Below are 22,833 nucleotides of genomic sequence, written 5' to 3'. Positions count from 1 at the left end.
CCTGAGTGGAGGGTGGGCCACTGTTGCTTCTAGAAGGTTCTTTCTCCTGAGGGGCTCCTGTTTCATGGAGGCCCTGTGAGCCTTGGCCTCCCACCCGGAGGGCCAGCGTGGGCAGAGCCCAGTCAGGCCCCCTCCTCTGCTCTTCCCCACACCTGTTCCTGACGGGGGTGGGGGCGGGGTCTCTGGAGGGAGGAGAGGCATTCGGAGTCGTTCCGCCCACTGCAGCCCCGGCCCCACCGCACAGCCCTGGCACCCACCCCTCTCTCCTCTTCCGCAGGCTGGGCTTGGCCCCACGGCAGGCCGGGCCGCCACCTCTCCAGGTAGCCGGACGGAGTATCCTCAGCCAGGGGACGCACTCCCAGCTGGGACCGGATGCTGCCGCCCGCGGTGGGCTCCTGGGCGGACAGCGAGGTTGCGCGGTTTCCCTGTGCCCCAGCGAGGCCGACCCCAGTCCCCCCTCCCCTGCAGTTGGAGGAGATCTCCAGGGTTCGAGGTGTCGGTGCAGTAAGGCGGGTCGCGTCTCACGTGACCTGCTTGTAGGCTCCCCCACCCCCGCCCCCCAGCGTCAAAGCCCACGGCGGCGTCTCCAGTGCGCGGCGGCTTCGTGCTCAGTGGCCTGGTGGGTCCCAGGAGACCCCGCTCGCTGAGGGGAGCTTGGCAGAGTGGTTGCTAGGGGGCTTCCGGTCAGGGCCTGGGGCTGGCTGGGGCCCGGTAGCCAGAAATGTCCCGGGGTCAGCGCTGGGATTCCTCCCCTCCGTGTGTCCCCTCCACATCCCCTCCCAGGGTCCTCCGTGTGTCTCCGACAAGGTCACGGGATTCGGGGCCTGCCGGGCTAAGCCCAGGTTGTCTCCTTGTCCTGAGATCCGCAGCCTCCTTACATGTGCAAAAACCCATTTTCCAAACACTCACGGCTCCCGGGGATTGGATCATGGGGGGGGGGGGAGGCGCAGCCGGCCGGGGGCGGGGGGCTTTGCTTGCCTCCTGCAGGGCAGAGGTGTGAGGTGCGAAGTGGGCACACCCGGGTCTCACCTTCCCTGAGATCTTCATCAGTGTGGGGCCCGGCGGCTTCATGGGGCTTGTCTTCCACTCCCCAGTGTGCACACTTTTTATTTTTATTCTTTAAGATTTATTTATTTGAAAGGCAGACAGGAGACACATGTACAGAGACAGAGAAAGAAACAGAGAGAGAGAGAGGGAGAGAGGGAGAGAGAGATCGCCCACCTACTGGCTCACTCCCCAAATGCCCACCTTAGCCAGCGCTGGGCCAGGCAGCAGCCCGGAGCCGGGCACTCCATCCTGTTCTCCAGCAGGGGCCCATGTACCTGGGCAGGGAGTGGACCAAAGCAGAGCGGTGGGGACTCAGATGGGCGCTCGTAGGGGATGCAGGCATCCCACGTGGCGGCAGTGCTGGGTCCTGGGGCCAGCCCGCCACCATGGGTTCCTGCCGCCTCCTGCTCCCCGGGGTCATGGCAGCGGGGCAGGGTGGGGGCGGAACTCTGCCAGGGAAAGGTGAGTGGCTGATCCTTGCAGTCCCTGCAGGGGGCCTAGAGCCTTCAGTGCACAGCAGGTGCGTGTTGGCCCCCAGAGCTCACAGACGCCCCCACACCTCGACAGACAGCAGGTGTGTCCTGGGGGAGGTCACGTCCCCTCTGGGCATGTGGCCTGGGGGCAACTCCAGTGCAAGCCCCACTGAGAGCTGCCCCCCACCAGGAGGAGGCGCCTCTGTGGGCCTGGCCGTACTCTGCTGTTCAGCCCCCTTGCGCCCCTGGAGATCACGCAGCGAACGGCCCGCTGTTGTCAGACTCCAGAGACTGCGCGGCCCCCATGGAAGCCGGGTCTGCACTCACCTCCGGGAAGCCCTTCCTGACTACTCTGGCTGGTGCCTCCTTCTAGCGCCCTACCTTCCACTACCACATGACCGGACCGTCGGACTCTGGACCTGGTCTCAAACACGCAGCACCGCTGTGGGTGCTTAGCCAGGTCAGGCTGGAGGAGGGTGGGAGGCCAGGAAAGGGCTTTTGGGAGGAGTCTCCGGGCAGGGAGGCGGCAGGTCGAGCAGGGAGTGGCCGGGCACGCCAGCCCCTGCCTGGCCGCCCTCCTTGTTGGGTCTGGCGCGGACCCCACGGAAACCGAGGGTTTCAATCAAACCTTGGTGGAGGGCAGGCGGGCTCCCGCCGCCCCGGCTGTTGACTTTAGAAGTCAGGAGGCTGTGGGCTCAGCTCGGGGAGATATAAAGGGAGAGAAGGGCCCGGCCCATTTTATACGAAGAAAAAAAGAAAAAAAACCCAAACAAAACAAACCCCGCGCGCGGCCCTGGACCCGGTCCACCAGCGCCGCAATCAAAGCTCCTTTCAGAGCTCAGCGCCCTGCCAGCCCCGCTAATGAAAACCAAGGCCGCCCCGGGAGGGCCCCGCGCGCTAACACCGTTTTATGATAACGGGGACCTCGGATTTTTCTAATTTCAGGCGTCGGCGATTTGGGTCGGGGCTGTTTTCACGGAAATAGAAATAGAAGCCGGCGGAGGCAGGTGGGACTCTGCCACCCTGGACTGTGGAGCCCACCCGGCCGCACCTCCTCTTCCAAGGAGGCCTCCAGTGGGGCAGGACTGCCCAGGGACGTGGTGTGGGTCCTTGGGGTGCAGCTCTGGGAGGTCCTGGAGGCCCAGCTCAGCAAGGGAGGCGGGCTCACATGGAAGCGTCTTTGTCTCGGCCTCCACGCCTGTGTGCATCGGGCGACCGCGACCCGAGCCCAGCAGTGCGGGAATGAGCAGCTTTTCCCCCTAAAGTCAACTGAATTCTGAGGTCAGGTTCAAACTCCTGTGCTGGCGAGAAACTTGAGCTCAACCTGCTTTGGTCAGGGTTGGGGTGTGATTCTGTCCTTGCTCCTCTGTGTTCCCATCTGTAAAATGGGAACAAGGAGAATGCAGGCCTCCAGGGGCTGAGTTAAAAATAGCACACATTTAGCACAGTGCCTGGAGCGCACTGTCATTGTTATGCTGAAGAGGAAGATGAGGCCTGAACCCCAGCACAGGTGGGGTGGGGGATCAGGGGAGGCCTCCTGGAGGAGGTGAGGTTGAGGCTAATGAAAGATGAGTCGGAGACCAGTGTGGTAGCACAGTGGATTAAGCCACCACCTGTAGTGCTGGCATCCCATAAGGATGCCGGTTCAAGTCCCAGCTGCTCCATTTCTGATCCAGCTCCCTCCTTACAAGCCTGGGAAAGCAGTGGAGGATGGCCCAGTGCTTGGGCTCCTGCACCCACGTGGGAGACTGGGAGGAGGCTCCTGGCTCCTGATTTTGGCCGGAGTGAACTCTGGACCTGGACAGGCGACTCCTTGTCTGCTGCTCCCTCGCTCTGTCCCTCAAGCAAACACATAGCAGGTTACGCATATAAATATATATGACGGCACAAATCTCTAACCCCACCTGTCCAGGGGCTTCATCCTCGACCAGTCTTGGCCGCATTGTGAACTGTAGTGATTGATAAAGTACATACAGGATGTATTTGGTTAGAAAAAACGATCATTCCCCGAAAGCGTTACTGTGTTCACAGCAAGTGTGGGTCTGCAGTCTAAGCCCTGCACACACACCCCCCTCTACCGAGGGGCTGCGCTGGGGGGTGGGCGGCACCGCTTGCGGCCTGCTGGGGGTGCAGTACCACCGGCGGCCTGCTGGGGTGCAGTACCGCTGGCAGCCTGCTGGGGTGCATTACCGCCGGCGGCCTGCTGGGGGTGCAGTACCGCTGGCGGCCTGCTGGGGTGCAGTACCGCTGGCGGCCTGCTGGGGTGCAGTGCTTCCGGCGTACTTCCAGGGGTGTGGGAAATGCTTCCCGCGTGCTTCCGGGTCATCTCCCTGCCGACTTTCTCTTCCGCGGTGTCCCCTGCCTCCGTCTCCTTTACGGATGGTGTGGCGTGGGTGGCGCGCGGGGCGCGGGCGGCCTCGGGCCCTGGGTGTCTTCAGGCCGCGGGCAGGCGCGTGTGGCAGCGCTGTGCTCCAGGCGGGGACCCTGTGGTCTGAGAGGCTGCCCATGGCCCCAGGTGCGTCCAGAGGATTGCTGGGGAAACTGAGGCAGGAGCCGGGCTTCACAGGTAGCTTGTGGGCGGTGGGGGAAGCAGGCAGAGGTCAAGGGCAATGGCAAGGACACTTCTTAAGGCCTTGTCCCCAGGGGCTCCATTAAGTGACGCTCGGGCCTCAGGCTGGGGGCCAGCGCCCTAGCTGTCACTTTAGTGCTGAGATGTCTTAGGAGCCCACTTGGGCCCCGCCCCACTGTCGTCTCACGCGGGCTTCCGGCTCCTTTGCTGGGACCGGTGCAGATGCCTGGGAACTGGCCTCTGCATGCCTTGGCGGGTCCACACGACCCCCCTACACGTCGCTGTCCCCTCCCCCACTGCCCTTCCTAGTCCCCACTTCCCTCCTCAACTTTCCAATGCACTGAGGGAGGGGCGCCAGGAGGTGGGGTTTGGTGACAGCAAATACGTGCAGGACAAGGCCTTAAAGACAGGGGTCAGAGCAGAGTGGTGTGGCGCTGGGCCCCAGAGCGCCCCCACGGCAGGCACACAGGGAGGGTGGCTCCTGGGCCCCGGCCTGGCGACTCCTGCAGGCTGTGCCCGGGCTCTCGGAGGTGAGGGTAAACACTGCACGCAGTGCTCTTAGCTGCAGGACTAAAAATAGGAAGCTGCGGCTCCCTGGACCACACAGGTGCGGCTGCGGACGCCGGCAGCGGAGCCGGGACTTCCGCCAGGAACAGTTCATTCTTTCTGTCTGCACCCCGCCCGTCCCGCTCCCCAGCTCCTTCCGTTTACGACCCCGAAATGAACTGGCAGGCTGAGGGGCCTTCCCTCCGCCCCTGGCCGGGCTTGGGGCGTGCTGGCGCTGAGAGCCCGCCCCTGGGCTGAGCTGGGAGGTCTGGGGTGCGTTTATGGGGTGCAGCCTGGGGCAGGGATGTCTGGGCGAGGGTGAGGGGGCCTGTGCCACCTCCCCCACTCTCATGGTTCCCACGGGTACCTGGCCTTTCTTCCGGCCTGGGACTGCCTGCCAGACGTGGCTGCATTTCCAACCCCAGCTCTCCCATGGCCAGACAGGCTGCGGGGCTGCTCCCTGCCAGGGCCACCTCCCTGTCGTTCCCAGGCCAGCCCCAAGGGACACCAACAGCACCTCAAACTGTAGGGACTTCGGAGACCGAGGGCTCCCAGCCCCAGGGACACACGGCCTCCCCCTTGCCCCAGCCAAGGAGACGCCTACCTAGGGGCAGGGGCCTGTTCACTACCTGAGGGAGGAGGGGCTGCAGAGACGGCTCCAGGCCTACGGGAGGAAGCCCCGTCCTGCACGTCAGGGTGCTTCCCCAGGCCCTCTCGGAGTCCTCTCCAGGATCCCACCGGAATTCTGGCTGTCACACCGGATGTGCCTTCTCCCCCTCTCCCCGGAGGGGAGGCGGTCGCTCCCTCTCCACCTGCTGCCCAGCGACACCCGCCCTGCCGCCACCTGCAGGCCACTGCAGGTACTGCAGCGAGTCCTGGTGCGGCCCTGGGGGGCATGGCTGGGTCCTCTGGCGAGCGGGTGCGCCGGCCTGAGCCTGCTGGGGTGCTCACGAGGAAGGCTCGAGGGGCTCTGGATGTTGCGGCCCCCTTCCCATCGGTGTGGGGGAGGGGCCTCGGCTCCCTAACGTGACCCCGGAGAAGCAGAGACAGCAGCGGGGACACCATGCAGGCAGTGCCACTGGACCTGCTCTGTTGAGCCCTGCCAGGTGCCACCCAGCGTGGCCAGGACCCTGCCAGAGACAAACCTGCTGTCCCTGGGGCTGGGGAGATGGCAGCCTCCTGCTGGGTGCTGGGGTCCGGGCAGAGGCTGGGCGCCCTCTGAATTCAGTGCCCGTGGGCATCACTCAGTAGCGAGGCCTGTTCCCTGGGGACTGCTCTCTGCCAGTCGCAGCTGGCAGGCACCTGGCCAGGCATGGGGCTGCAAGGAAGCCGGGACTCCTGGCTGGTCGGGTAAGTGGGGGTGCATGCCGAGCCGTGCTGGTGGCCCATCCCTGGCTGTGGTCCCAGTGGAACCTCCAACAGCCCCCACTGCTGCCTCCTCCACCTCTCAGCACCCCCACCCCGTCACGGTCCCAGCCAAGGATGTCCTGGCGGGAGCACCCACCACGGTAGCTGCACATGCCTTCCGCCTCTGCCAGGCCCCCGAATCCGTGCCCGGGAACCAAGCTGCCGTGGGCACCCAGCGGCTCCTGCTTCCAGCAAGGAACCTAGGCCACTGGGAGCAGGGGTACGTGGTGGCACCTTGATGATCACGGGGTCCCAGCCACGCCAGGGGGAGGCCTCACAGGCCATCCTGGCACCTGAGTGGTTTCCTGATGGAGCGGGACGAAAGGCGGCCATGGGCACAGGAGTTCCCAAAGCAGCAGGTGCAGCCCCCAGCCCCTGCCCTCTCCCCCCAGCCCCCCACACACAGCCCTGGAGGCCTGGCCCCGGGACCCTTCAACACATCTCCGAGTTCTATTACAGTGACAAAGCAGCCGAACTCCCACTTTCCAGTTAAATAGTACTGAAGACAGTTTACTGTACAAGCAGGTTGTGCATTAAAAACACACACACCAAGCAAACAACAGTGCAAAGCAGTTCCCAGCCCTCTGCCCGCCCGTCCGCCCGTGGGGGTTCTGAGGCCGGCGGCCGGCCAGCCTCGGCACGACCACCTGTCACCGGGGCTGGGCCCGCAACCCACGGGCTCCCAGGGACCGCCGCACCCTCTCCTTGTGCTTTTGACATCCGTGAGTTTGCAGGGTCCAACTTGAGGGCAGCCTTGCCAGGGCCCTCGCGTGGGCCCTGGCACTCGGCGAGGCTCTTGCCACACCGGGGCAGGGATGGGGAGGGGATCATAGGGCTACAAAGTGCTGGGCGCTGGCGACCCAAAGGTGCCTCCCTCGCTGGCCCGGGCCAGTCTGCAACCACTGAGCAAGGAAGCGGGGGGGGGGGGGGGAAGTGGACTTGTAGCTGCTTCCTGAGAAGGGGTGGGGAGGCCCCCGCAGCCACCGGGAAGAGTGGCCTGCTTTCTCCTGTGCGGACAGGAGAAACTGCAGCAGGAGCAACGTGAGCTGGATCACCAGAAGGACTTCCTAACCGGGCCAGGGTGTGCGTCCGGCCTCTGGCTGTTGCTCCACATGTGGGGGTGGCACTGACAGCCACTAAGGAGCATCTCCAGGCGGCCCGGCTGGAGCGGTTATGGGAAGCCACGGCCGACCAGTGCTGTAGTTCTCATCTGTCTCCCTGAAGCCCTCGAACTGGAGAACCCAGATGTGAGAGCCCACGCAGCCTGTGGAGGAGGGACACAGGCCCCTCCCAGCTCCTCCGACCTGCCCTGGAGCCCCCTGCTCTGGGAGGACGCTGACAGCCCCTGACGTGAGACGTGAGGGTCCCCGCGCGGCACCAGAGCTGCTGCAGGAAGGGTGGGGGTGGGGGACCCCCCCGCCCCGATCCCACGCGCTCAGAGACTGTGTTTAAAGAGGTCTGACTGAAGCTTGTTTCTGAAATCCATTTTAAAACCGGCTTCCGGTTCCAGGCTGTTTGCTTTGGGGGCCGCGGAGAGGCTGGGTGGGGCACAGCTTGGTTGGCCCTCGGGGGGCGGGGCGGCTGGCTCAGTAACCCCTCGGCCCAGGACCCCCTGCCCTTCCCAGGGTGGGAACTAGGGGCCCCCACCAAGGGAACTGGAGGGGGCTGCCTCGGGCTAGGAAAGTGCGTGGGGGTGGGGTCCCGGCCTGCAGGTGCTGGGACCCGACGGGCAGCTGGGGGCCAGCACGTCCCCTCCTTGCCGGCGCCGCCGCCAGCCAGGGGCCGGGGCCCACCCCATCCATACCCGGAGCGGGGGTGCTTTCCAGTTCGGACTCAATGTGTGCCAATGCAGCGGGAGGGCGGGGTCTCAGGAAGAGGGTGGAGCACGGGGGGGGGCCCTCTTCCAGGGACCCTGAGGCCTTCCCCGCGGGCAGAGAGGGCCTGGGGCAGTCGCAGGTGCTCAGATGACTGGGCTCAGGGCGGGGGTGGGGGGCGGCGTTCCTGGGGAGGCCCCCAGCCCTCGGTCCAAAGAGGGAGCTGCGCAGGTGCTCTCAGAGCCACCTGCCGCCTGGGAGCGTCAGTCTCGTCCTGCCGGGCCCGCAGCGGTCAGTAGGGCCGCCACACGGCCTCGTCCATGCGGCCCGGCGTGCTGAGGGCCGTGGGCGAGTTGCTGTGGCTGCCGTCGGCCTCCACGCCGTCGCTCTGGCCGCCCAGGCTGGGGTTCATGAGGTTGCCGGCGGCCACGGCGGCGCTGCTGGTGCAGGAGGCCAGCATGCGGCTGGGCGAGCGGTCGCCGCCCCCGCTGCCGGCCACCATGGAGAACTGGTAGGAGCCCGAGGAGGCGGCCCCGTAGTACAAGTGGTAGGGGGACGGGTTGGCCTGGAAGGGCCCGGCCTGGTTCTGCGGGGCGCCGGGGTAGGGCGGCGGGAGGTAGGTGTGGTGGAAGCGGCTGGTGGCCGGCATGCCAGCCACGCTCAGGCTGCTGATGCCCGTGCCGGACGGCGTGGCGCTGTAGGGGAAGGCGGCCGACATGGCCCCCGGGTAGTGCATCCGGGGGTCAGGGAAGCGGCTCTCCGTGAGCGTCTGCAGCGCCGGGAAGGGGCGGTCAAACTGGCGGGGGTCGGAGAAGGGGCTCAGGTCCGAGGTGCCTGGGGAGACAGCAAGGAGGAGGGTCAGTCGCGGCCCGAGACCACCCGAGCGCTCTTCCTGAAGCGAGATGTTGGGGTGCTGTGTGCAAGCCCACCGTGGGGGGTCCCTGGCTCCGATGGGGTTCTGCCTAGGGCAAGGGGTGGGCAGTGCGGGCCTCCCCCCAGGCCCGGCCCGGAGGGGAAGAGGTGGCGTCTCCTGGCGCATGCGCAGGAACGGGTGCCTGCCCAGCCCTGCGGCACCTGGGCTTCCTCCTGGAAGTGGGCCCTGACCCAGTCCCACAGAGACACAAGGGCCGGCCAGAGCCTGTCCCGGCACCCCCAGGAGTGCGGGTCCCCCAGGAGTTCCCGGATAAGTGTTCCCACCTCCACCCCTGACCTCTCATCCCCGTCTCCCCAGACCTCTGCCCTCAGCATGCAAAGTAGCTGAGGTTCAGTCTAACCCAGCTGGAGAGAAAGCAGGCCTGGGGGCAGTGGGCAAGGCACCGGCCCGAGGTCACACAGCCCCCACGCTAGGTAGGCAGCAGGCCCAACTCCCAGGCAGCACAGGAGCCAGGCTGTGTGGCCTCTGGAGCTGGGCAGTTACCTAGGGTTTTGCACTGATTAGCTGTGTGTCCTCGGGCAAGTCGCTTAACCTCTCTGGGCATCAGTTTCTCCATACTGAAAACAAGGACTGTAACAGCTGATCGGGATTAAGCTGGTTAACCCACATAGAACGGAGCCGGGCTGGGGCGGGGCCTGCCAGGTAGAAGGCAGAGGTGAGGCTCTCGCGCAGGGCCCCCTGGTGGTCTGGCAGCAGTGAGAGGAGGGAGCCCCCAGGGGTTCCAAGGTGAAGGTCTGGCCCCACCCGCTCTGTCACCCCTGAAGATGAGGCCAGGAGGGGGCCCTGGAGCAGCGGGTGGCCACCCCAGTCGTGTCCGAGGCGTGGCTGAGGACGGAGGGCTGTGACCCCCGGGGAGAGCTGCGGGGTGCCCTGGTCCTGCGCGTGGGCTGGAGCCGAGTGATGCTCCTGGCCCAGGCTGGGGGAGGCACACGGGGCATGCACGCAGGGCCGCACCTGTCGGAGGCCGGGACCTCGGTGCCGAGCGGAGTGGCAGTGGGTGCTGCCCGTGCATCAGGAACCCCACAAACAGGAGCCGCAGGAAGGGCCTGGGCCTGGCGCGTGGCGCTGGGGGCCCCGTGGGCTGCCTGGACCTGCCGCGGTCCCCTCCTGGCCTTGTCCCCGGGGTGAGGGAAGTCCCTGCTGTCAGACCCCCACCGGCTTCCCCAAGGCCCCCCACCCAGGCCTCGAAGCTCCAGGAAACCCGAGCTGGCCGGGCCACGGTGGAGCAGCCAACCCCAACAGGGGAAGGGAATGTTTATTTTCTTCTCCAAATTGCCCCAGCTGCTGTGTGGCGGCTGAATGAGCCCTTTGAGCTGCGCGAAGCCCCCCATTGTGGGCGGGCTGGGGGCTGGGGTCCGGAGGGGCTGGGCCTCGCCTTGCTTGCCTGGGACCAAAGCTGGGGGTCAAAGCCATTAACAGGCACCAAGGGTGGGCGGAGGCGGCCTGGGGGCAGAGGCTCACCCCACCTGTAGGGGGGTGCAGTGAGCGTGGCTCCCCAAGCTGCGGCCGCCAACCCGCTCTGTGGCTGGGCCCTCCTCCCCACTCTGCAGATGAGAAAGCTGACGCTCAGAGAGGTGCAGTGACTTGCCAAAGATCACACAGCCAACGTGCAGAAGAGCCAGACCCATTCTTAGCGAGGTCTGACCTCGAAGTTCACACTTCGGGGTCCTGGGTTCCCAAGGACTTTCGCTTGCCCCAAAGGGGCCAGGTCTGGGAGGAGCTAGAGGGCCCTGGCTCAGGCTGCAGCAGGAGGATGGGGGTCTAGCCCCCTCTGTCACCCCAGACCCGCCCCCGGAGGTCAAGCTGAGCGTCTCACACCTGCTGGTCCAGGAGCTCAGGGAGGCTGGGCGGGGCCCTCTCCCCAGGTCCGAGTGCAGACCGAAGGGGAGCTTCGTGGGCTACATGGAGCCGCACCTGGAACCCATGGCAAGCGCCTGGGCAGCGGCCAGTGGACCCACCAGCTCAGCCTGGCACAGGGGGCGGGGCGGGCTGGCACAGCTTCTCCTGTGTCCGCAGAGGGACAGGAAGTTCCCCGGGGGCAGGTGCAGTAGGGGCTGTGAGACCCACGGAGGCCCTTAGGCTCTTAGGCCTCGATCCACTCATCTGCCGGGGCCTCTGAGCAGGCCCTGGAGAAGCGAGGGAGAAGGGAGGCTGCGGCCAGCACCTGGCTGTCCTGGCCCCACCCAGTCCCACAGCCCGGCACCCTCTGACCCCCGGCCTAAGGGCGGGCTGTGCACGCAGCCTCCTGACCTGAGAACCTGGAAGATGGAAGAGAGCAAGCCAGGGCCCAGCGGCTTCCCAAGCACCTGCAGGTGCGCATGCGCTCCAAGACCTCTCCGTGGCTGCGCCTGCTGGACCCACGAGGGTCGTGCCCTGGTCCCTCCCATGGGAGGAGTCTGGGCAGGCAGGGGGAGAGCTTGCCCAGAGAGTGCGTGGGCCTGCAGCTGCACCCTACGGCTCGCCACGTGCGCCTGAGTGCCCTGAGCTCGCTCGAACGCCACTCCAGCCCTGGGCAGAGGGAGGCGGAGGCTGGGGGCAGGGACAGGTCTGTCACCTCCTCGGACAAGACGCTGCGGGATTCGCCCCATTTCCCCAGGCAAGCGCGAGCTCCCGGGGCGCAGGGCTGTGTCTGTGCCGCTGGTGGGCGCGGGCACTGTGCACATCGGCTCGCGTCGGCCACCTGGGCCACAGAGGGCCATCCTCGGAGAGGGGCTCTCCACCCCCTCCGCCTGCCGCCCCCGCCGTGTGTACCTTGGATCGGGGTCTGGGCCTGGCTGCTGAAGTGGCTCGTGGTGCTGAGGGAGCCGCGCGGGCTGGGCGTGCTCGGCGCCACCCGCATGCGGAGCCGCTCCAGCTCCCCGAAGCGGTCGGGGAACGCCTTGGTCTGGTCCTCCAGCTTCTGCCGGTGCCCTGCGGAACACGGGGAGCCGTCAGCCGCCGCCGACACGGTAGAGCCCCACTCTCTGCCGGGAAGTTCTCCCTGAGGTCTAGCCACGGGCCTCGGCGGGGAGAACCCTGACATCACCACCAGCCTCCCCTCCAGGGCTTCCGAAAGACCGAACAGAGAACCGGCAGCCTGTCCCACCCCCAGACTGCGGGAGCTCCCCTACACCGCGTGCGCCAGAGGGGCTCAGATCAAAGCCTCTGCAGCACTGCTTGGCAGAAGGGGAAACTGAGTCACCAGGCCCGGGAAATGCCTCAATGCCCAGGGGAGGCGGGGCGAGAACCCAGGAGTGCTGCCGCCCCCGCCTCCTAGACATCCCAGAATGGGAGGGACTGCTCGCTGGTGCCCCCAGAACCCCTGCCCCTCTCCGGGCCCCAGAAGGGAAACTCACCCTCCTGAGGCCACAGTCACAGCTAAGTGACACCCAGCTTGCGGGACAAGTCCTGCACCACGCCCACGCTGCCTCACCGGCTCACTGGACACGCACAGATACACGCGCCACAGGAGGCTCTCCCCGCCTGAGCCCCCGCCCTCTCCAGAGGCCCCGGGACTTTTCCTGGCCAGCTTCTGGCTCAGTGTGTGTAGGAGACCCCGAGCAAGGTCCCCTCGGGCCGGCTGTGCCCCTCCAACTTGCCCTCTGAGCAGCTCAACCTCCGTTTCCTAGTCTGTAAAACTGGCCCCACGGAAGTGACAGCGTGCCCGGAAAACCCTGGGACCCCTCCCTGGGACAGCGAGGGCCCAGCAACTGTGACGAGCACTTCGCCGCGAGCCCACTGGCCGTCCCGCCTGCCACGGGTGCTGAGGGAAGCAGCGCCCTGACCACAGGGCAGGATGCTCGCCGGGGTGACACACGGGGGATGGGGTGGGGCTTCTTGAGCCCCAGGCCCTCATAGGAAAGTGTGGGGAAGCGGCTGTGCAGGAGGGGGAGAGAGAAGGTTTGCCCGAGTCCTGGGGTCTGGTAGAACGTGGAATTTTCTAGATTGACAAACACAGAAGAGAGAAGTAGGTGGGGAGCAAAACACAAGCCGTGCCCGTCCTGCCAGCGACGGGCGATTCCCTAGGGAACGTGTGACGGGGACAGGGACAGCACTGCAGGCTTCCCCAGGCCTGACTCTGATCTTCCGAATGATCCGGTACCCGCAGACCCCCAAGCTCCCCACGTGTCCCTCACAAAGCTCAGACGGGCATCCGAGAGCCCGCAGAAGTGGAGCAGGTGTTCCTGGGAGCCCCAGAGGGTCACCAAGCCCCGGGGGACCCCAGTTAACTTTCCAGTGACGCCCAGGCCATTGGAACACTGTGGGTCACCTGGCAACGGGAGTGAGGCCGTGGCCTCGGTGCAGTCCCCCAGTGCTGCCTCCCAGAATGCTCAGCAACAAAGGGTGAGAGCTGGGGTCCCAGAGGCAGGTGCACACGGGGCTGGGCATGTGGGATGGGTGGGGACTGCGGCAGACAGGAGAGGGCTGGGCCCAGTGTCACCAGTGCTTCCCACACCGGGTGGGGCGCCGGGGAGCGCAGGGTGGTCTGCCTGCCGGATGGCCGTGGGGACCACAGACTGACCTCACGGCAGCCTGGCTGCGGAGGATCTGGGTGTCTCAGTCCACCACAAGCTTGACGTGAGCCTGTGGGCTCCATGAAAGCGGGTGCAAAACCTCAGGCGTGGCTGTTATCGTCACGATTAACAAGGCCCCTTGTTTCTGAGTCACCCACAGACACAAGCGCTTACGGTTACTCCTGTGGCCTGGTGGGGGGCGGGGGAGGGCGGGGTTCACCGCCAGCTGGGGTTCGAGGACCAGCTCAGCAGCTTACAGCCTGGGGGCCTCGCTCAAGTCCTGCTCCCTGCCCCCACCCCAAGCTGCAGGGTCCCCGACACGCTGGCCCGACAGGGCCTGTGGGCAGTCGGCCCGCACGGGGGGCGGGGGACATCGCTCTTAGGACCGGTGCTGGACGCCAGGGAGGCAGGACTGCCCCTCCCCCACCCGACCTTCCAGCCCAGGACACCGAACTCAGGCAGCACTCGCACCCAGATCCCGGCCCCCAGGCCGGTGCTCTCCCCTCGGACATGTTCCTTTCCTCCCAAGACGGGTGCTGTGCTCAGGGGCTGCTCTGGCACCCGGGCTACGGACCCGGGCCCGGCCCCAGAGCACACAGCACGTGCTGTCAGAGGGCAGACTTCTGGAGGAAGGGATGTGTGCAGCAGTCAGGAATGGCTTCCCTGCCAGGAAGGGGAAAGGGGAGCACGGGGCAGGGTCGGGGGCGTGTGGCCAGGGCGCCAGAGAGTCTCAGAGCCACGGGGCTGGGGCCTTCACGCGGGGAGCCGAGCGGAAGTTCCTGCGCCCGAGGAGAGGCCCTCAGAAAAGGCCCTTTCATTCCGGTCCCACAGTGAGACGGGGTGGGTGGTGCTGCCCTCTGCTCACTCAGGCACCTGCGGCCTGGTCCTCCAGGCTCCGTGCCTCGGTTTCCCTCCAGCCCGCTGGCTCACCGAGGCCCCTCCCTCCCACAGCTGGGGCTTGAGGGCTAGGATCAGCCACCCATCAGCCTAGGGCCCCAGAGAGGAGAGCGGGTGGGGCCTCTCCCGGCAGGGCCCACCCATCACCGCCTCTTCCTGCCCCTGCTCTGTAGAGATTCTCCGTCCCCCACACTTCGGCGCCCCTGGCTCAGGACAGCCTCTGCCTGGAGGGGTCTCCTGCCCTTTGGGGCCTAGGCCAAGAGCCCCCTCCTCCAGGAAACCCCGAATCTGTACCGCGGAGCCCCCATGGCACCTCTACAGGCTACGACCACTAGCAGGAGTGGAAACAGCTCGGTGGCGGTGGACACCCCACCCCGCCCTGCCCCTCGTGGTGCCCAGGCTGCCCACATGCGCGCCTGTCCCCATTTTGCAGGTGAGACACGGAGGCCTGGTGCTGGTCACACCTTCTGGAAGGCACCTGGCCTCCTGCTCTCCCTGCAGCCCAGACACCTTTCAGGCAAAGAGCCTCGCACTTAAAAACCTAGGGCTCTGGGGCCAGCGCTGTGGCATAGCGGGTAAAGCCACCACCTGAGGCGCCGGCATCCCATATGGGCGCCGGTTCGAGTCCCGGCTGCTCCACTTCCAATCCAGCTCTCTGCTGTGGCCTGGGAAAGCAGTGGAAGATGACCCAGAAGAAGCTCCTGGCTTCAAATCAGCGCAGCTCCGGCTGTTGCAGCCATCTGGGGAGTGAACCAGCAGATGGAGGACCTCTCTTCCCTGTCTCTGCCTCTCTAGTGCCTTTCAAATAAATAACTTTAAAAAAAAACAAAACAAAAGAAAGAAAATCTAGGGCCCCAAACTGGGGCGCGGAGCTGCTCTGTGCAGAGGAAGATGAGCAGCGGGCCCTGCCCTGCCCGCGCTCGGAGCTGAGTCTGGCGCTGTACACGCGCCACTCCGGCCCACCGCGGCCCCGCCTCCCCCGGCCTCTGGGAAGCGGCTGTGACACTGTCTAACCCCAAGGGCGTGGCTGAGTTGGGGGACAGATCACAAGTTTTGGAGAGGAAGGTATTTCGGGGGGAGCATGGGCAGCACCTGGGGCACCCCCTCCGTGGCCTGCCTCCAGCAGCCAGGCTCAGATCCCAGAGGGCTCCCCCAGCCTGGTTGGTGCCCAAAGCCCTCACTTCCGGGGGAGCAGAGCACGGCCTGCCCCGCCCCGAGGGGCTCCAGGGGGCCCAGGCCTGTGCCAGGCAGCTCCCGTCCACCAGTGTTCTCGGGTAAACCACCTGTCCCTCTAGGCCTCAGCTGTCCCTGTTGAATGGAGGCCTCGCGGCTAAGGACAGGCCTTGGGCTTCACTGGCGGGGAGGTGACCCGGCTTCCGGCTCTGCCAACTCATCCTCCTCAAGGCGCCTATGGGGCGGGGTGGGGGGAGACCAGGGTCCCAGCGGGAGAAGGGGTCACACACAGCAGAAGCCACACGACAAGGAAGCTTCCAGGTGCCTGGTGCTTCGGAGGGGCCTGGGCAGCCATTGGGGCCATCCTCCTGCCTCCACGCTGCCCAACACGAACCCCTGTGATGGGAGTGGGGCTTCAGCAGGTCCTGTGCCAGGTAGGCCATGCGTATCAAGTCCAAGGTCCCCACCCCCTGACAAGCTGCTCCTCGGCCCCCTGTTTTACAGATGGCAAAGGGGAGGCACAGCCGAGCAGCACCCATGGGATTCAAACCCGGATTGCTCAGCTGCTTCCCAGGGCCTCCAAGGGAAGAGGGCTGGGTCCCCGGACCACGAGGTGGGCAGCCAGGCAGGAGGGGGGGCAGCGGAGCCGGCAGGGCCACAGGGAACAGCCTGGGCCCCGGCACCGGGCCCTCGGCCCATCCGCGCCGCCTGCTGCGCCGGCGGTGCACACACAGCTGCCACTGTGCCGCAGCCGGGTGGGGCGGCCGGCAGGGCGCTCTGCGGCCTGTCAGGAGATTTACACCGGCTCTCAGCAACCGCGGGGGTGGGGGGTGGCGGCGGGTGCTGGCCCGGGGTGGTCTGTCGTGAATGGGCCCCCTGTGAGCAGATGAAAGGCTGGCGCTGGCAGGGGGCCAGCGGGCAGGGAGGCGGCAGCTCCCTCCCAGGCCTGGGCTTGATTAGGGAGCCCGGGAGGTCTGAGGTTAACCCCTTCCCTCCTGCCGGGGCCCAGGAAGCAGCTGTGCGGCTGCGGCACCTCTGGGGTCACTCTTGGTACCCACGCCTGCCCCACTGGGGGCTCCCTTCCTCGGCGCCGCTGCTGCCGTCCCGGCTGCCCCCACCCCACCTCCCCACGCCTGGAAGCACATGAACTAACTCTGGTCACTCTGGTACTCACTGAATCTCGGCTGAGCACCTACTGAGCGCTCGGGTCTAGCTCTGCAGAGACCCCAGCCCAGCAGAGCAGGTGCATGGCGGGCTGAACGGTCAATGACGTAAGCACGTAAGCGGATGATGCCGGATGCCGCGCCTCCGAGGGGGCAGGTGCTGTGGTGAGGGGAGGGCTGGGGAAGGCTGGAACGGGGTGGGTGCCGGGGAAGGCTTCAGCGTTGGAGCACTGCGCCATGCCTTCAGGTGTGGGCGGGGAAGAGTGCCCCAGGCAGAAGGAACAGCGGTGCAGAGGCCCCGCGGCAGCAGTGTGCCTGGCAAGTTCCAGGACTGGTCAGGAGGCCAGTGTGGTGAGTGGGGTGGGCAGGGAGGAGGGGCTAGGAGAGGGAGGCGGACAGAGCGAGGGGCCCGAATGGGGCGGGGCCTTGCGGGCTGAGGTGACAACAAAACCTGTTAGCATCTCTTCCCCCACCCTGGGGTGTAGGCCCCAAGAGGGCGGGAGCCCCACTGGTTGGGTTCATGGTGGCACATGCCGGGCACGGAGCAGTGCCTGAGACCAAGTAGGTGCCCAAGAAAATGTTTGTTGAAATCATTCCATATTGTACACTTTGGGGAAGAAAGGGCCCACCAGGAGGACCCCAGAAGCAAGCTTCCCTGGGCCTCGGGCAGCGTCAGGACCTCGGGGTCTCCCTTGTATGGCAGCAGCACCCGCGGGGCCCGGAGGATGGAGTCAGCCCTGCCCAGGCCTGGCTCCCCCGGGAGCCGCCGGGCACGGCACAGCTCCTCCGGACCCGCATGCAGCCTGGCAGCCTTGCTCTGTCGCCAGGCCCCAGCGCCTCTGGGACACCAGCATCGCGAACCTCAGAAACCAAGGCCACACAGGCAGGAAGCCACCAAGCCAGCCTCAGACCCAGCTGGCCACCTGGCTGCAGGTTGGGCACGCTCTGCAGGGCACCGGAGGGGAAGAACCCGGCCACAGAACCCACAGCCAGGCCTCAGGGAGCCCCAGGACCAGCCCCCAGGCCCTGCCCTGCCGCCGCCTCAGACCCCACAGGGGGCTGGGGCCTGGAGAGGAGATCCCGGAGTGCAGCTGGCGGTGGCAAACCTGGGGGCCGCCAGGCAGCGAGCATCTCACTGAACCCTCACAGCACTGGCCCGCATCCACACGGACCCCACCCATTTCACAGATGAGCACACTGAGGGGGGAGGCCCCTGGGCTGCACAGAAGCCGTCACCCTGGCTTCGACCTGGTGGTAGAGGGTCTGTTCCCAGAAGCTCTGCACAGCGCACCCAGGGGCTCTCGGGGGGCAGCAGCCCGGGGCTGGCCTCTGCCCTCTCACCCGTGCACAAACCACAGCCAGCAAAGGAGAGGGCGTGTGAGGTCACAGGCTAAAGGCCAGGAGTGGGCTGGAACCAGGGTACTGGAACCGGGGTACTGGAACCAGGCGTACTGGAACCACGGGTACTGGTACGATGTGACCTGGGCCAAGAGCAAGCAGGAGGCCAGCTGAAGATGGGGGGGAAAGAGGGGAGCCCGCGCCCTCCCACCTCGGCCCTGCTCCACGCGGGAGCCTCTACTAAGACTTCCTTTGTGCCAGTCACTTACCCCACTGATCTCCCGCGGCCCAGAGAGGGGCACTGCCTGCCTCGGGTCACACAGCAAGCCGGCATCTTGCCTCCCGGCCCAGCCTCTCTCCCTTCCTCTGGGGCTATCTCAGGCCTGGGAGACCCCAGAGAGAAAAGCAGGCAGTGGACTCAACCAGCGGCTCCCTGAGGGGGGGGCGGGGCCTCACATCCACCCAGGGGCTTCGGTAGGGGACGGCAGGCAGCTCTGGGCCAGGCGGTGCTGGCCCCCTGGGGCCTTCTCACCCAGCCTGCACCCGTGCCTGTAAGAGCAGGTGCTCCTAGACGCCAGCCTCCGCGGGGCCCAGCTGTGCCCGGTCCTCCGCAGCCAGCCTGTGGCTCCCGAGACAGCAGTGTGGGGGTGGGAGGCTCCACTGCTGATAGCCCCACAGGCTCTCAAGCACCCCCATCTGCTCCAGCCACCAGTGACTCCCGTGTCACCACCGTGCGCCAGGCTGCACTTCACGGCCCTGAGTGGTCAGTGTCACGCCCAAGGTCACACAGCAGGTAACAGCCCTGGCTGACACCACCCATCGCCTGCTGCCCCTCCCCCACCCGTGAGCAGATGGACACCACTCCCTCCTCACAACAGCACCCTGGGAATCCCATTTTCCAGACAAGGAAACTAAGGCACAGAGGTGACCTGCCCCAGGCCGGCTGGCTCAGCACCTGCTGGCAGCACCACGGTCTCCCTGGGTCACGAGAGTTCCTCAGCCATCGCTACCTTCAGACGCCTGGGGTCCCTGACCCAGTTTCCAGATGACAAAACTGAGGCCAGAAAGGAGACAGGACTTGCCCAGGGCCAAGGGCACAGACCTGCCCCTGCCTGGTCCTAGCAGAAAGGAAGTGGCAGGGATGTGGCCAGGCCTGGGGACCACGTAACGGAAGGCACACAGGTGGGGCCCTAGGCAGTGACCCTGAGAGGCCAGGAGGGAGCTCCCCAGGGAATGGGACGTGGGTGGATGGGGAGCCAGGCCTGGGCCTCCTGGGCGCTGGGGTGACACCGGGTGCTCCTGCCGCAGGCCCACTCGGCCAGAATGGAAGGCTGGCTCTGGGTGCCCAGCCGTGCACTGTGGGGTTCTCAGCCTGGGGCCTCGCCGCCCTGGGACACAGGTGACCCTCTGTCTCTGCTGCCATGACAACGAACAACACAGAGTGGCAGCTAACACCGATGGGCTGGCTGTCCACACCCAGGCCCAGAGCCCCGGGATGGCTCACCAGCCCACAGCTGTTCCTGGCTTCACTCGCTGGCCCCCTGGGCCCACACAGACCCGCGGCCTCCGCTCAGCTATCCCCACCTTCCCTGCAAAGCCGGCACTCTGATGGGTCAGGTCCCCCTGCACACAATAGGTGCCCCATCCTATCTGGGGGATCAAATGCGCACCCCCGACCCCCCTGGCTGTGTGCGGCTGGAGCCAGTCCCCCCCCCCCGCCCTGTAGCCGTGGCCCATCAGCCAGTGGTGGCGGAAGCTGGGGAGGCCCAACCTTCCTCCCCACCCCCCCCACACGCACCACAAACGCCCCAGCCAGAACTTCGCCCATCCTCTTCCGCCCCTTGACGCCTCAGCTGGCCCCCGTGGCGGGCAGTCACCCCACGGCGGAAGTGACCTCACCACGCACGCAGCCTCCCACATCTGCAGCGAGGTCCATGGGCTCTGCACACGACGACGGCGTGGGGGTGCAGAGCCTGGGACGCAAGCAGAGCGATCCGGCCAGTGCCCATCCCTCCCTGGCCTGGGGCTCGGCGCCCAGTGGCACTTACGTCTGGGCTCCCGGGGTCCGTCCACGGTGACCTTGATGGCTCGGTGGTAGGTGGCCACTTGGGTGGGGTTAGTGAACACGGTGATGGTCAGCGTGAAGCTCTTCCCTGGAGAGAGGACGCGAGAAAGGCAGGGGGTTGGCACCTGGACCCCACCTGGAGCCTTGCGAGAAACTGTCCCCTTTGAACTTGGGCAGAAGAAGGGGCTCTGGGGGAGCTCCAAGCAGCTGGGGCTGACAGTCAAGGCCCAGGGGGGTCTCGGCCCCCCCTTGCCACCTGCTCCCTGCCCCCACGCCTGGGCCGACCAGGTTTGTTTCTCCTCTGCTCCTTGGCCGTTCGTTGCGCTGTTCCTCCTGTTTGGAGACTTACATGATGGGGGTGTGGGGAGGAAGGCTAAGTAAGACCTGGTGGTTTCTGAAAATGGCCCTTGCGGAAAACTTGGAAAACACAGAAATCAGAGAAGAAGACGAAGAAAAAGGCCCACAGTGCTAGCACCCTCTGGGTGCCGCTGCTTCTGACCCCGGGGGACGGCACTGCGCTCCTGAGTGGGCCCCACGGAAACACAGATTCTCGGACCCAGCTTTTAGCATCTGCAGACTTGCCGCGTCCTCACAAGCACCATCTGCCGCGACCCCTGGAGGCCCCCGGCTGCAGGAGCTGCCGCCCCCGGCCCACCCTCCCGGCTGCGTGCAGCGGGTCTGCCAAGGGCCTGATCTGGGAGCTGCAGACGCTTCGTTTGCAGACACAACTGTTATTTCCAGAACCCTGTTCTATTTTTAGACAGACATTTGGCTCCGAAGTCTCCATTCAAAATTCCAGAGAGGGGGGGACAAAGTTTTGAAAATAATACTATTATTATTATTTTTTTGGCCCTTGAAAGTAAAATGAGAATGACCTTGTGTGTACAGAAATCTCCGTCTGCATCTGTGCCTATGTCCTTAGCCTGGATTCCAAGAAGTGGCGACGACAGCCGCGTGGTCTCCCTGCGCCATGACGCGGGCGGCGGGTGGGACCCCGGGGCGCAGGCTGCTATCGGGCGGAAGATCTCTGAGCCGCTCTCGGTTTTGTTGGTCTTTCTTCCAGATTAGTGAGACCGAAACTTAGGCGGTTGTCACTGTCCTAATCCAACACTGATTACTGCTTTGCCTTCCTTTCTACTTCTCCCGTTAAGGGCTCTGCCCCTTTTAACAAGCCCGGCCTCTGGGGCCGGCGGACGCTGTCCACGGGCGCAGGCAGCCCCCCGGGGCCACCCCGGGCTGTTTCTCGCGCCAGCCACCGCCACTTCCTTCGTGGATCTCAGCCCGAGACAGGTGTCCCCGCGGCCCAGGCTTCCGCTCAGCAGGCACTGCTCTCTCTGTACTCCATGTCTCACTGCCTGTCTGTGCTCTGCTCTAAGGCAAAGAGTCTTCCTCAAAGCACAACGGACTTTGCTGGCGCCGTGGTAACAGTCTCCTCTCAGGGGGCCGGCGCTGTGGCGCAGCGGGTTAAGCCACCATCTGCGACGCCAGCATCCCCTCTGAGCGCAGGTTCGAGTCCCAGCTGTTCCATTTCTGATTCAGCTCCCTGCTAATGCTTCCTGAGAGGCAGCCGAAGGTGGCCCAAGGGCTTGAGCCCCTGCCACCCACGGCGGAGACCCTGATGGAGGTCGAGGCTCCTGGTTTCAGCCTGGCCCAGCCCTGGCTGTGTGGGGAGTGAACCGGGGACTGGAAGCTCTTTCTTTTCACTATGCCTTTCAAATCAACAAGTAACTTAAAAAAAAGAAAAATCTCCTCTCACACTGTTCTCTTATAAGAGACTGCGGGGGAGTTCTATGGACCCGGTTCCCGCGAGGTAGCGGCGGCCCGTGCCCCCAGGGCTGGCCAGGGATGGGCAGATGGAGGCTGCCCAGTGTCCCCTCGGGTGTCCTGGGGCCAGCAGGTCTCAGGACTCCGACTTCCCAGGTGGAGTTGAAGGGCAGGGCGGGGACGGATATCTGAGGGATTTTTTTTTGCACGGCTGCTCCAGGAATCAAGAGGAAATTCTAGCTCCAGAAACAGGAGGCTCCCAAACATAATTCAAGCAGCCGGGCTGCCCGGGCCACACCAAAGAACCCCAGGGCCTCCTAGAGGCTGGGGGAGTGGAAGCTGGGGTGTGGCTCTGCGGGGAGGGGGCCTCCTTGCCGCCTCCCGCCTTCCCTTCCGGAGGCCATTTCCCTCGTGGGCCCCTCCCCCCGCACCAGGCACTGGGGGGTGGTGTGTGTCCCACGGGGCAGCATACTGATGGGGTCTTACACAGACAGCCCAGAACCCCAGCTGGACTCCAGGTGACCAGGACCAGGGGGGCCCATCCCCTGCGGCGAGGGACGCTGGCCGCTCCTTGGGGTGCCCACTGAAAAGTCACCTCCTCTGAGAAGCCTGCCCTGCTGCTCCACCCAAAGCAGGCCCCTCCCGGCATGGAGGGGAAGCACACGGTATCGGGAGGTGGCGTCTCCCTCAAGTGAGCGCGTGGGCAGCCAGCCCCAGCGATTCTCGGCAGTACCTGTGACCTTGCCGCCGGCTGACGTCACCGTCACCGATCGCGTTACAGTCCTGCGGCTGCTCTAAATGTGCTGTCTGCTCGCCTCAACTCCAGGGTCGCTGGCGTCACCGCCTGCCGCTGGCCCTGCTGTTTAATACGTTAAGCTACGCAGCACGCACGCCGCAGCTCCTTTAAGAGATTTTCCAGCGGGACTTTCACACCACGGTTTCCGTGACAAGCCCCTCCACCTCGAGCCCCTCCGCCCGCCCACGCCCCGCCCTCTCTACACCCTGCACCTGCTGGCGCCGCCCCAGAACGCCCGCCACTTTCAATAATCCACATTCTTCTTCAGCTCATTTTGTCTCCCTCTGCGAGACTGTGATAAGCTCCTTGGCAGCCGGATTTTCTGTCTTGCTCGTGGCTGTGTCTCTAGACCCA

General features: G+C 65.7%; 1 protein-coding gene across 1 annotated transcript in view; it reads right to left on the bottom strand.

Moving 5' to 3' along the window:
- Positions 1-6,530: 6,530 nt before the first annotated feature.
- The window catches only part of RUNX3 (RUNX family transcription factor 3), a 54,870-nt gene continuing 38,567 nt past the window's right edge, over positions 6,531-22,833 (bottom strand). The window contains exons 5-7 of the mRNA XM_089299155.1: positions 19,903-20,007; positions 11,542-11,700; positions 6,531-8,690 (exon numbers count right to left, since the gene is read on the bottom strand). Coding sequence (XP_089155281.1) covers positions 8,149-8,690; positions 11,542-11,700; positions 19,903-20,007 — 806 coding nt within the window. The 3' untranslated portion in view covers positions 6,531-8,148. The remainder of the gene's footprint in view (positions 8,691-11,541; positions 11,701-19,902; positions 20,008-22,833) is intronic.

Source organism: Oryctolagus cuniculus, chromosome 7, assembly GCF_051225735.1.
Source record: "Oryctolagus cuniculus isolate XC-2025 breed Fujian yellow rabbit chromosome 7, ASM5122573v1, whole genome shotgun sequence".
Taxonomy (NCBI): domain Eukaryota; kingdom Metazoa; phylum Chordata; class Mammalia; order Lagomorpha; family Leporidae; genus Oryctolagus; species Oryctolagus cuniculus.
Note: the sequence above shows the minus strand (reverse complement) of the source record. Positions and strands in the feature narration are given on the sequence as shown.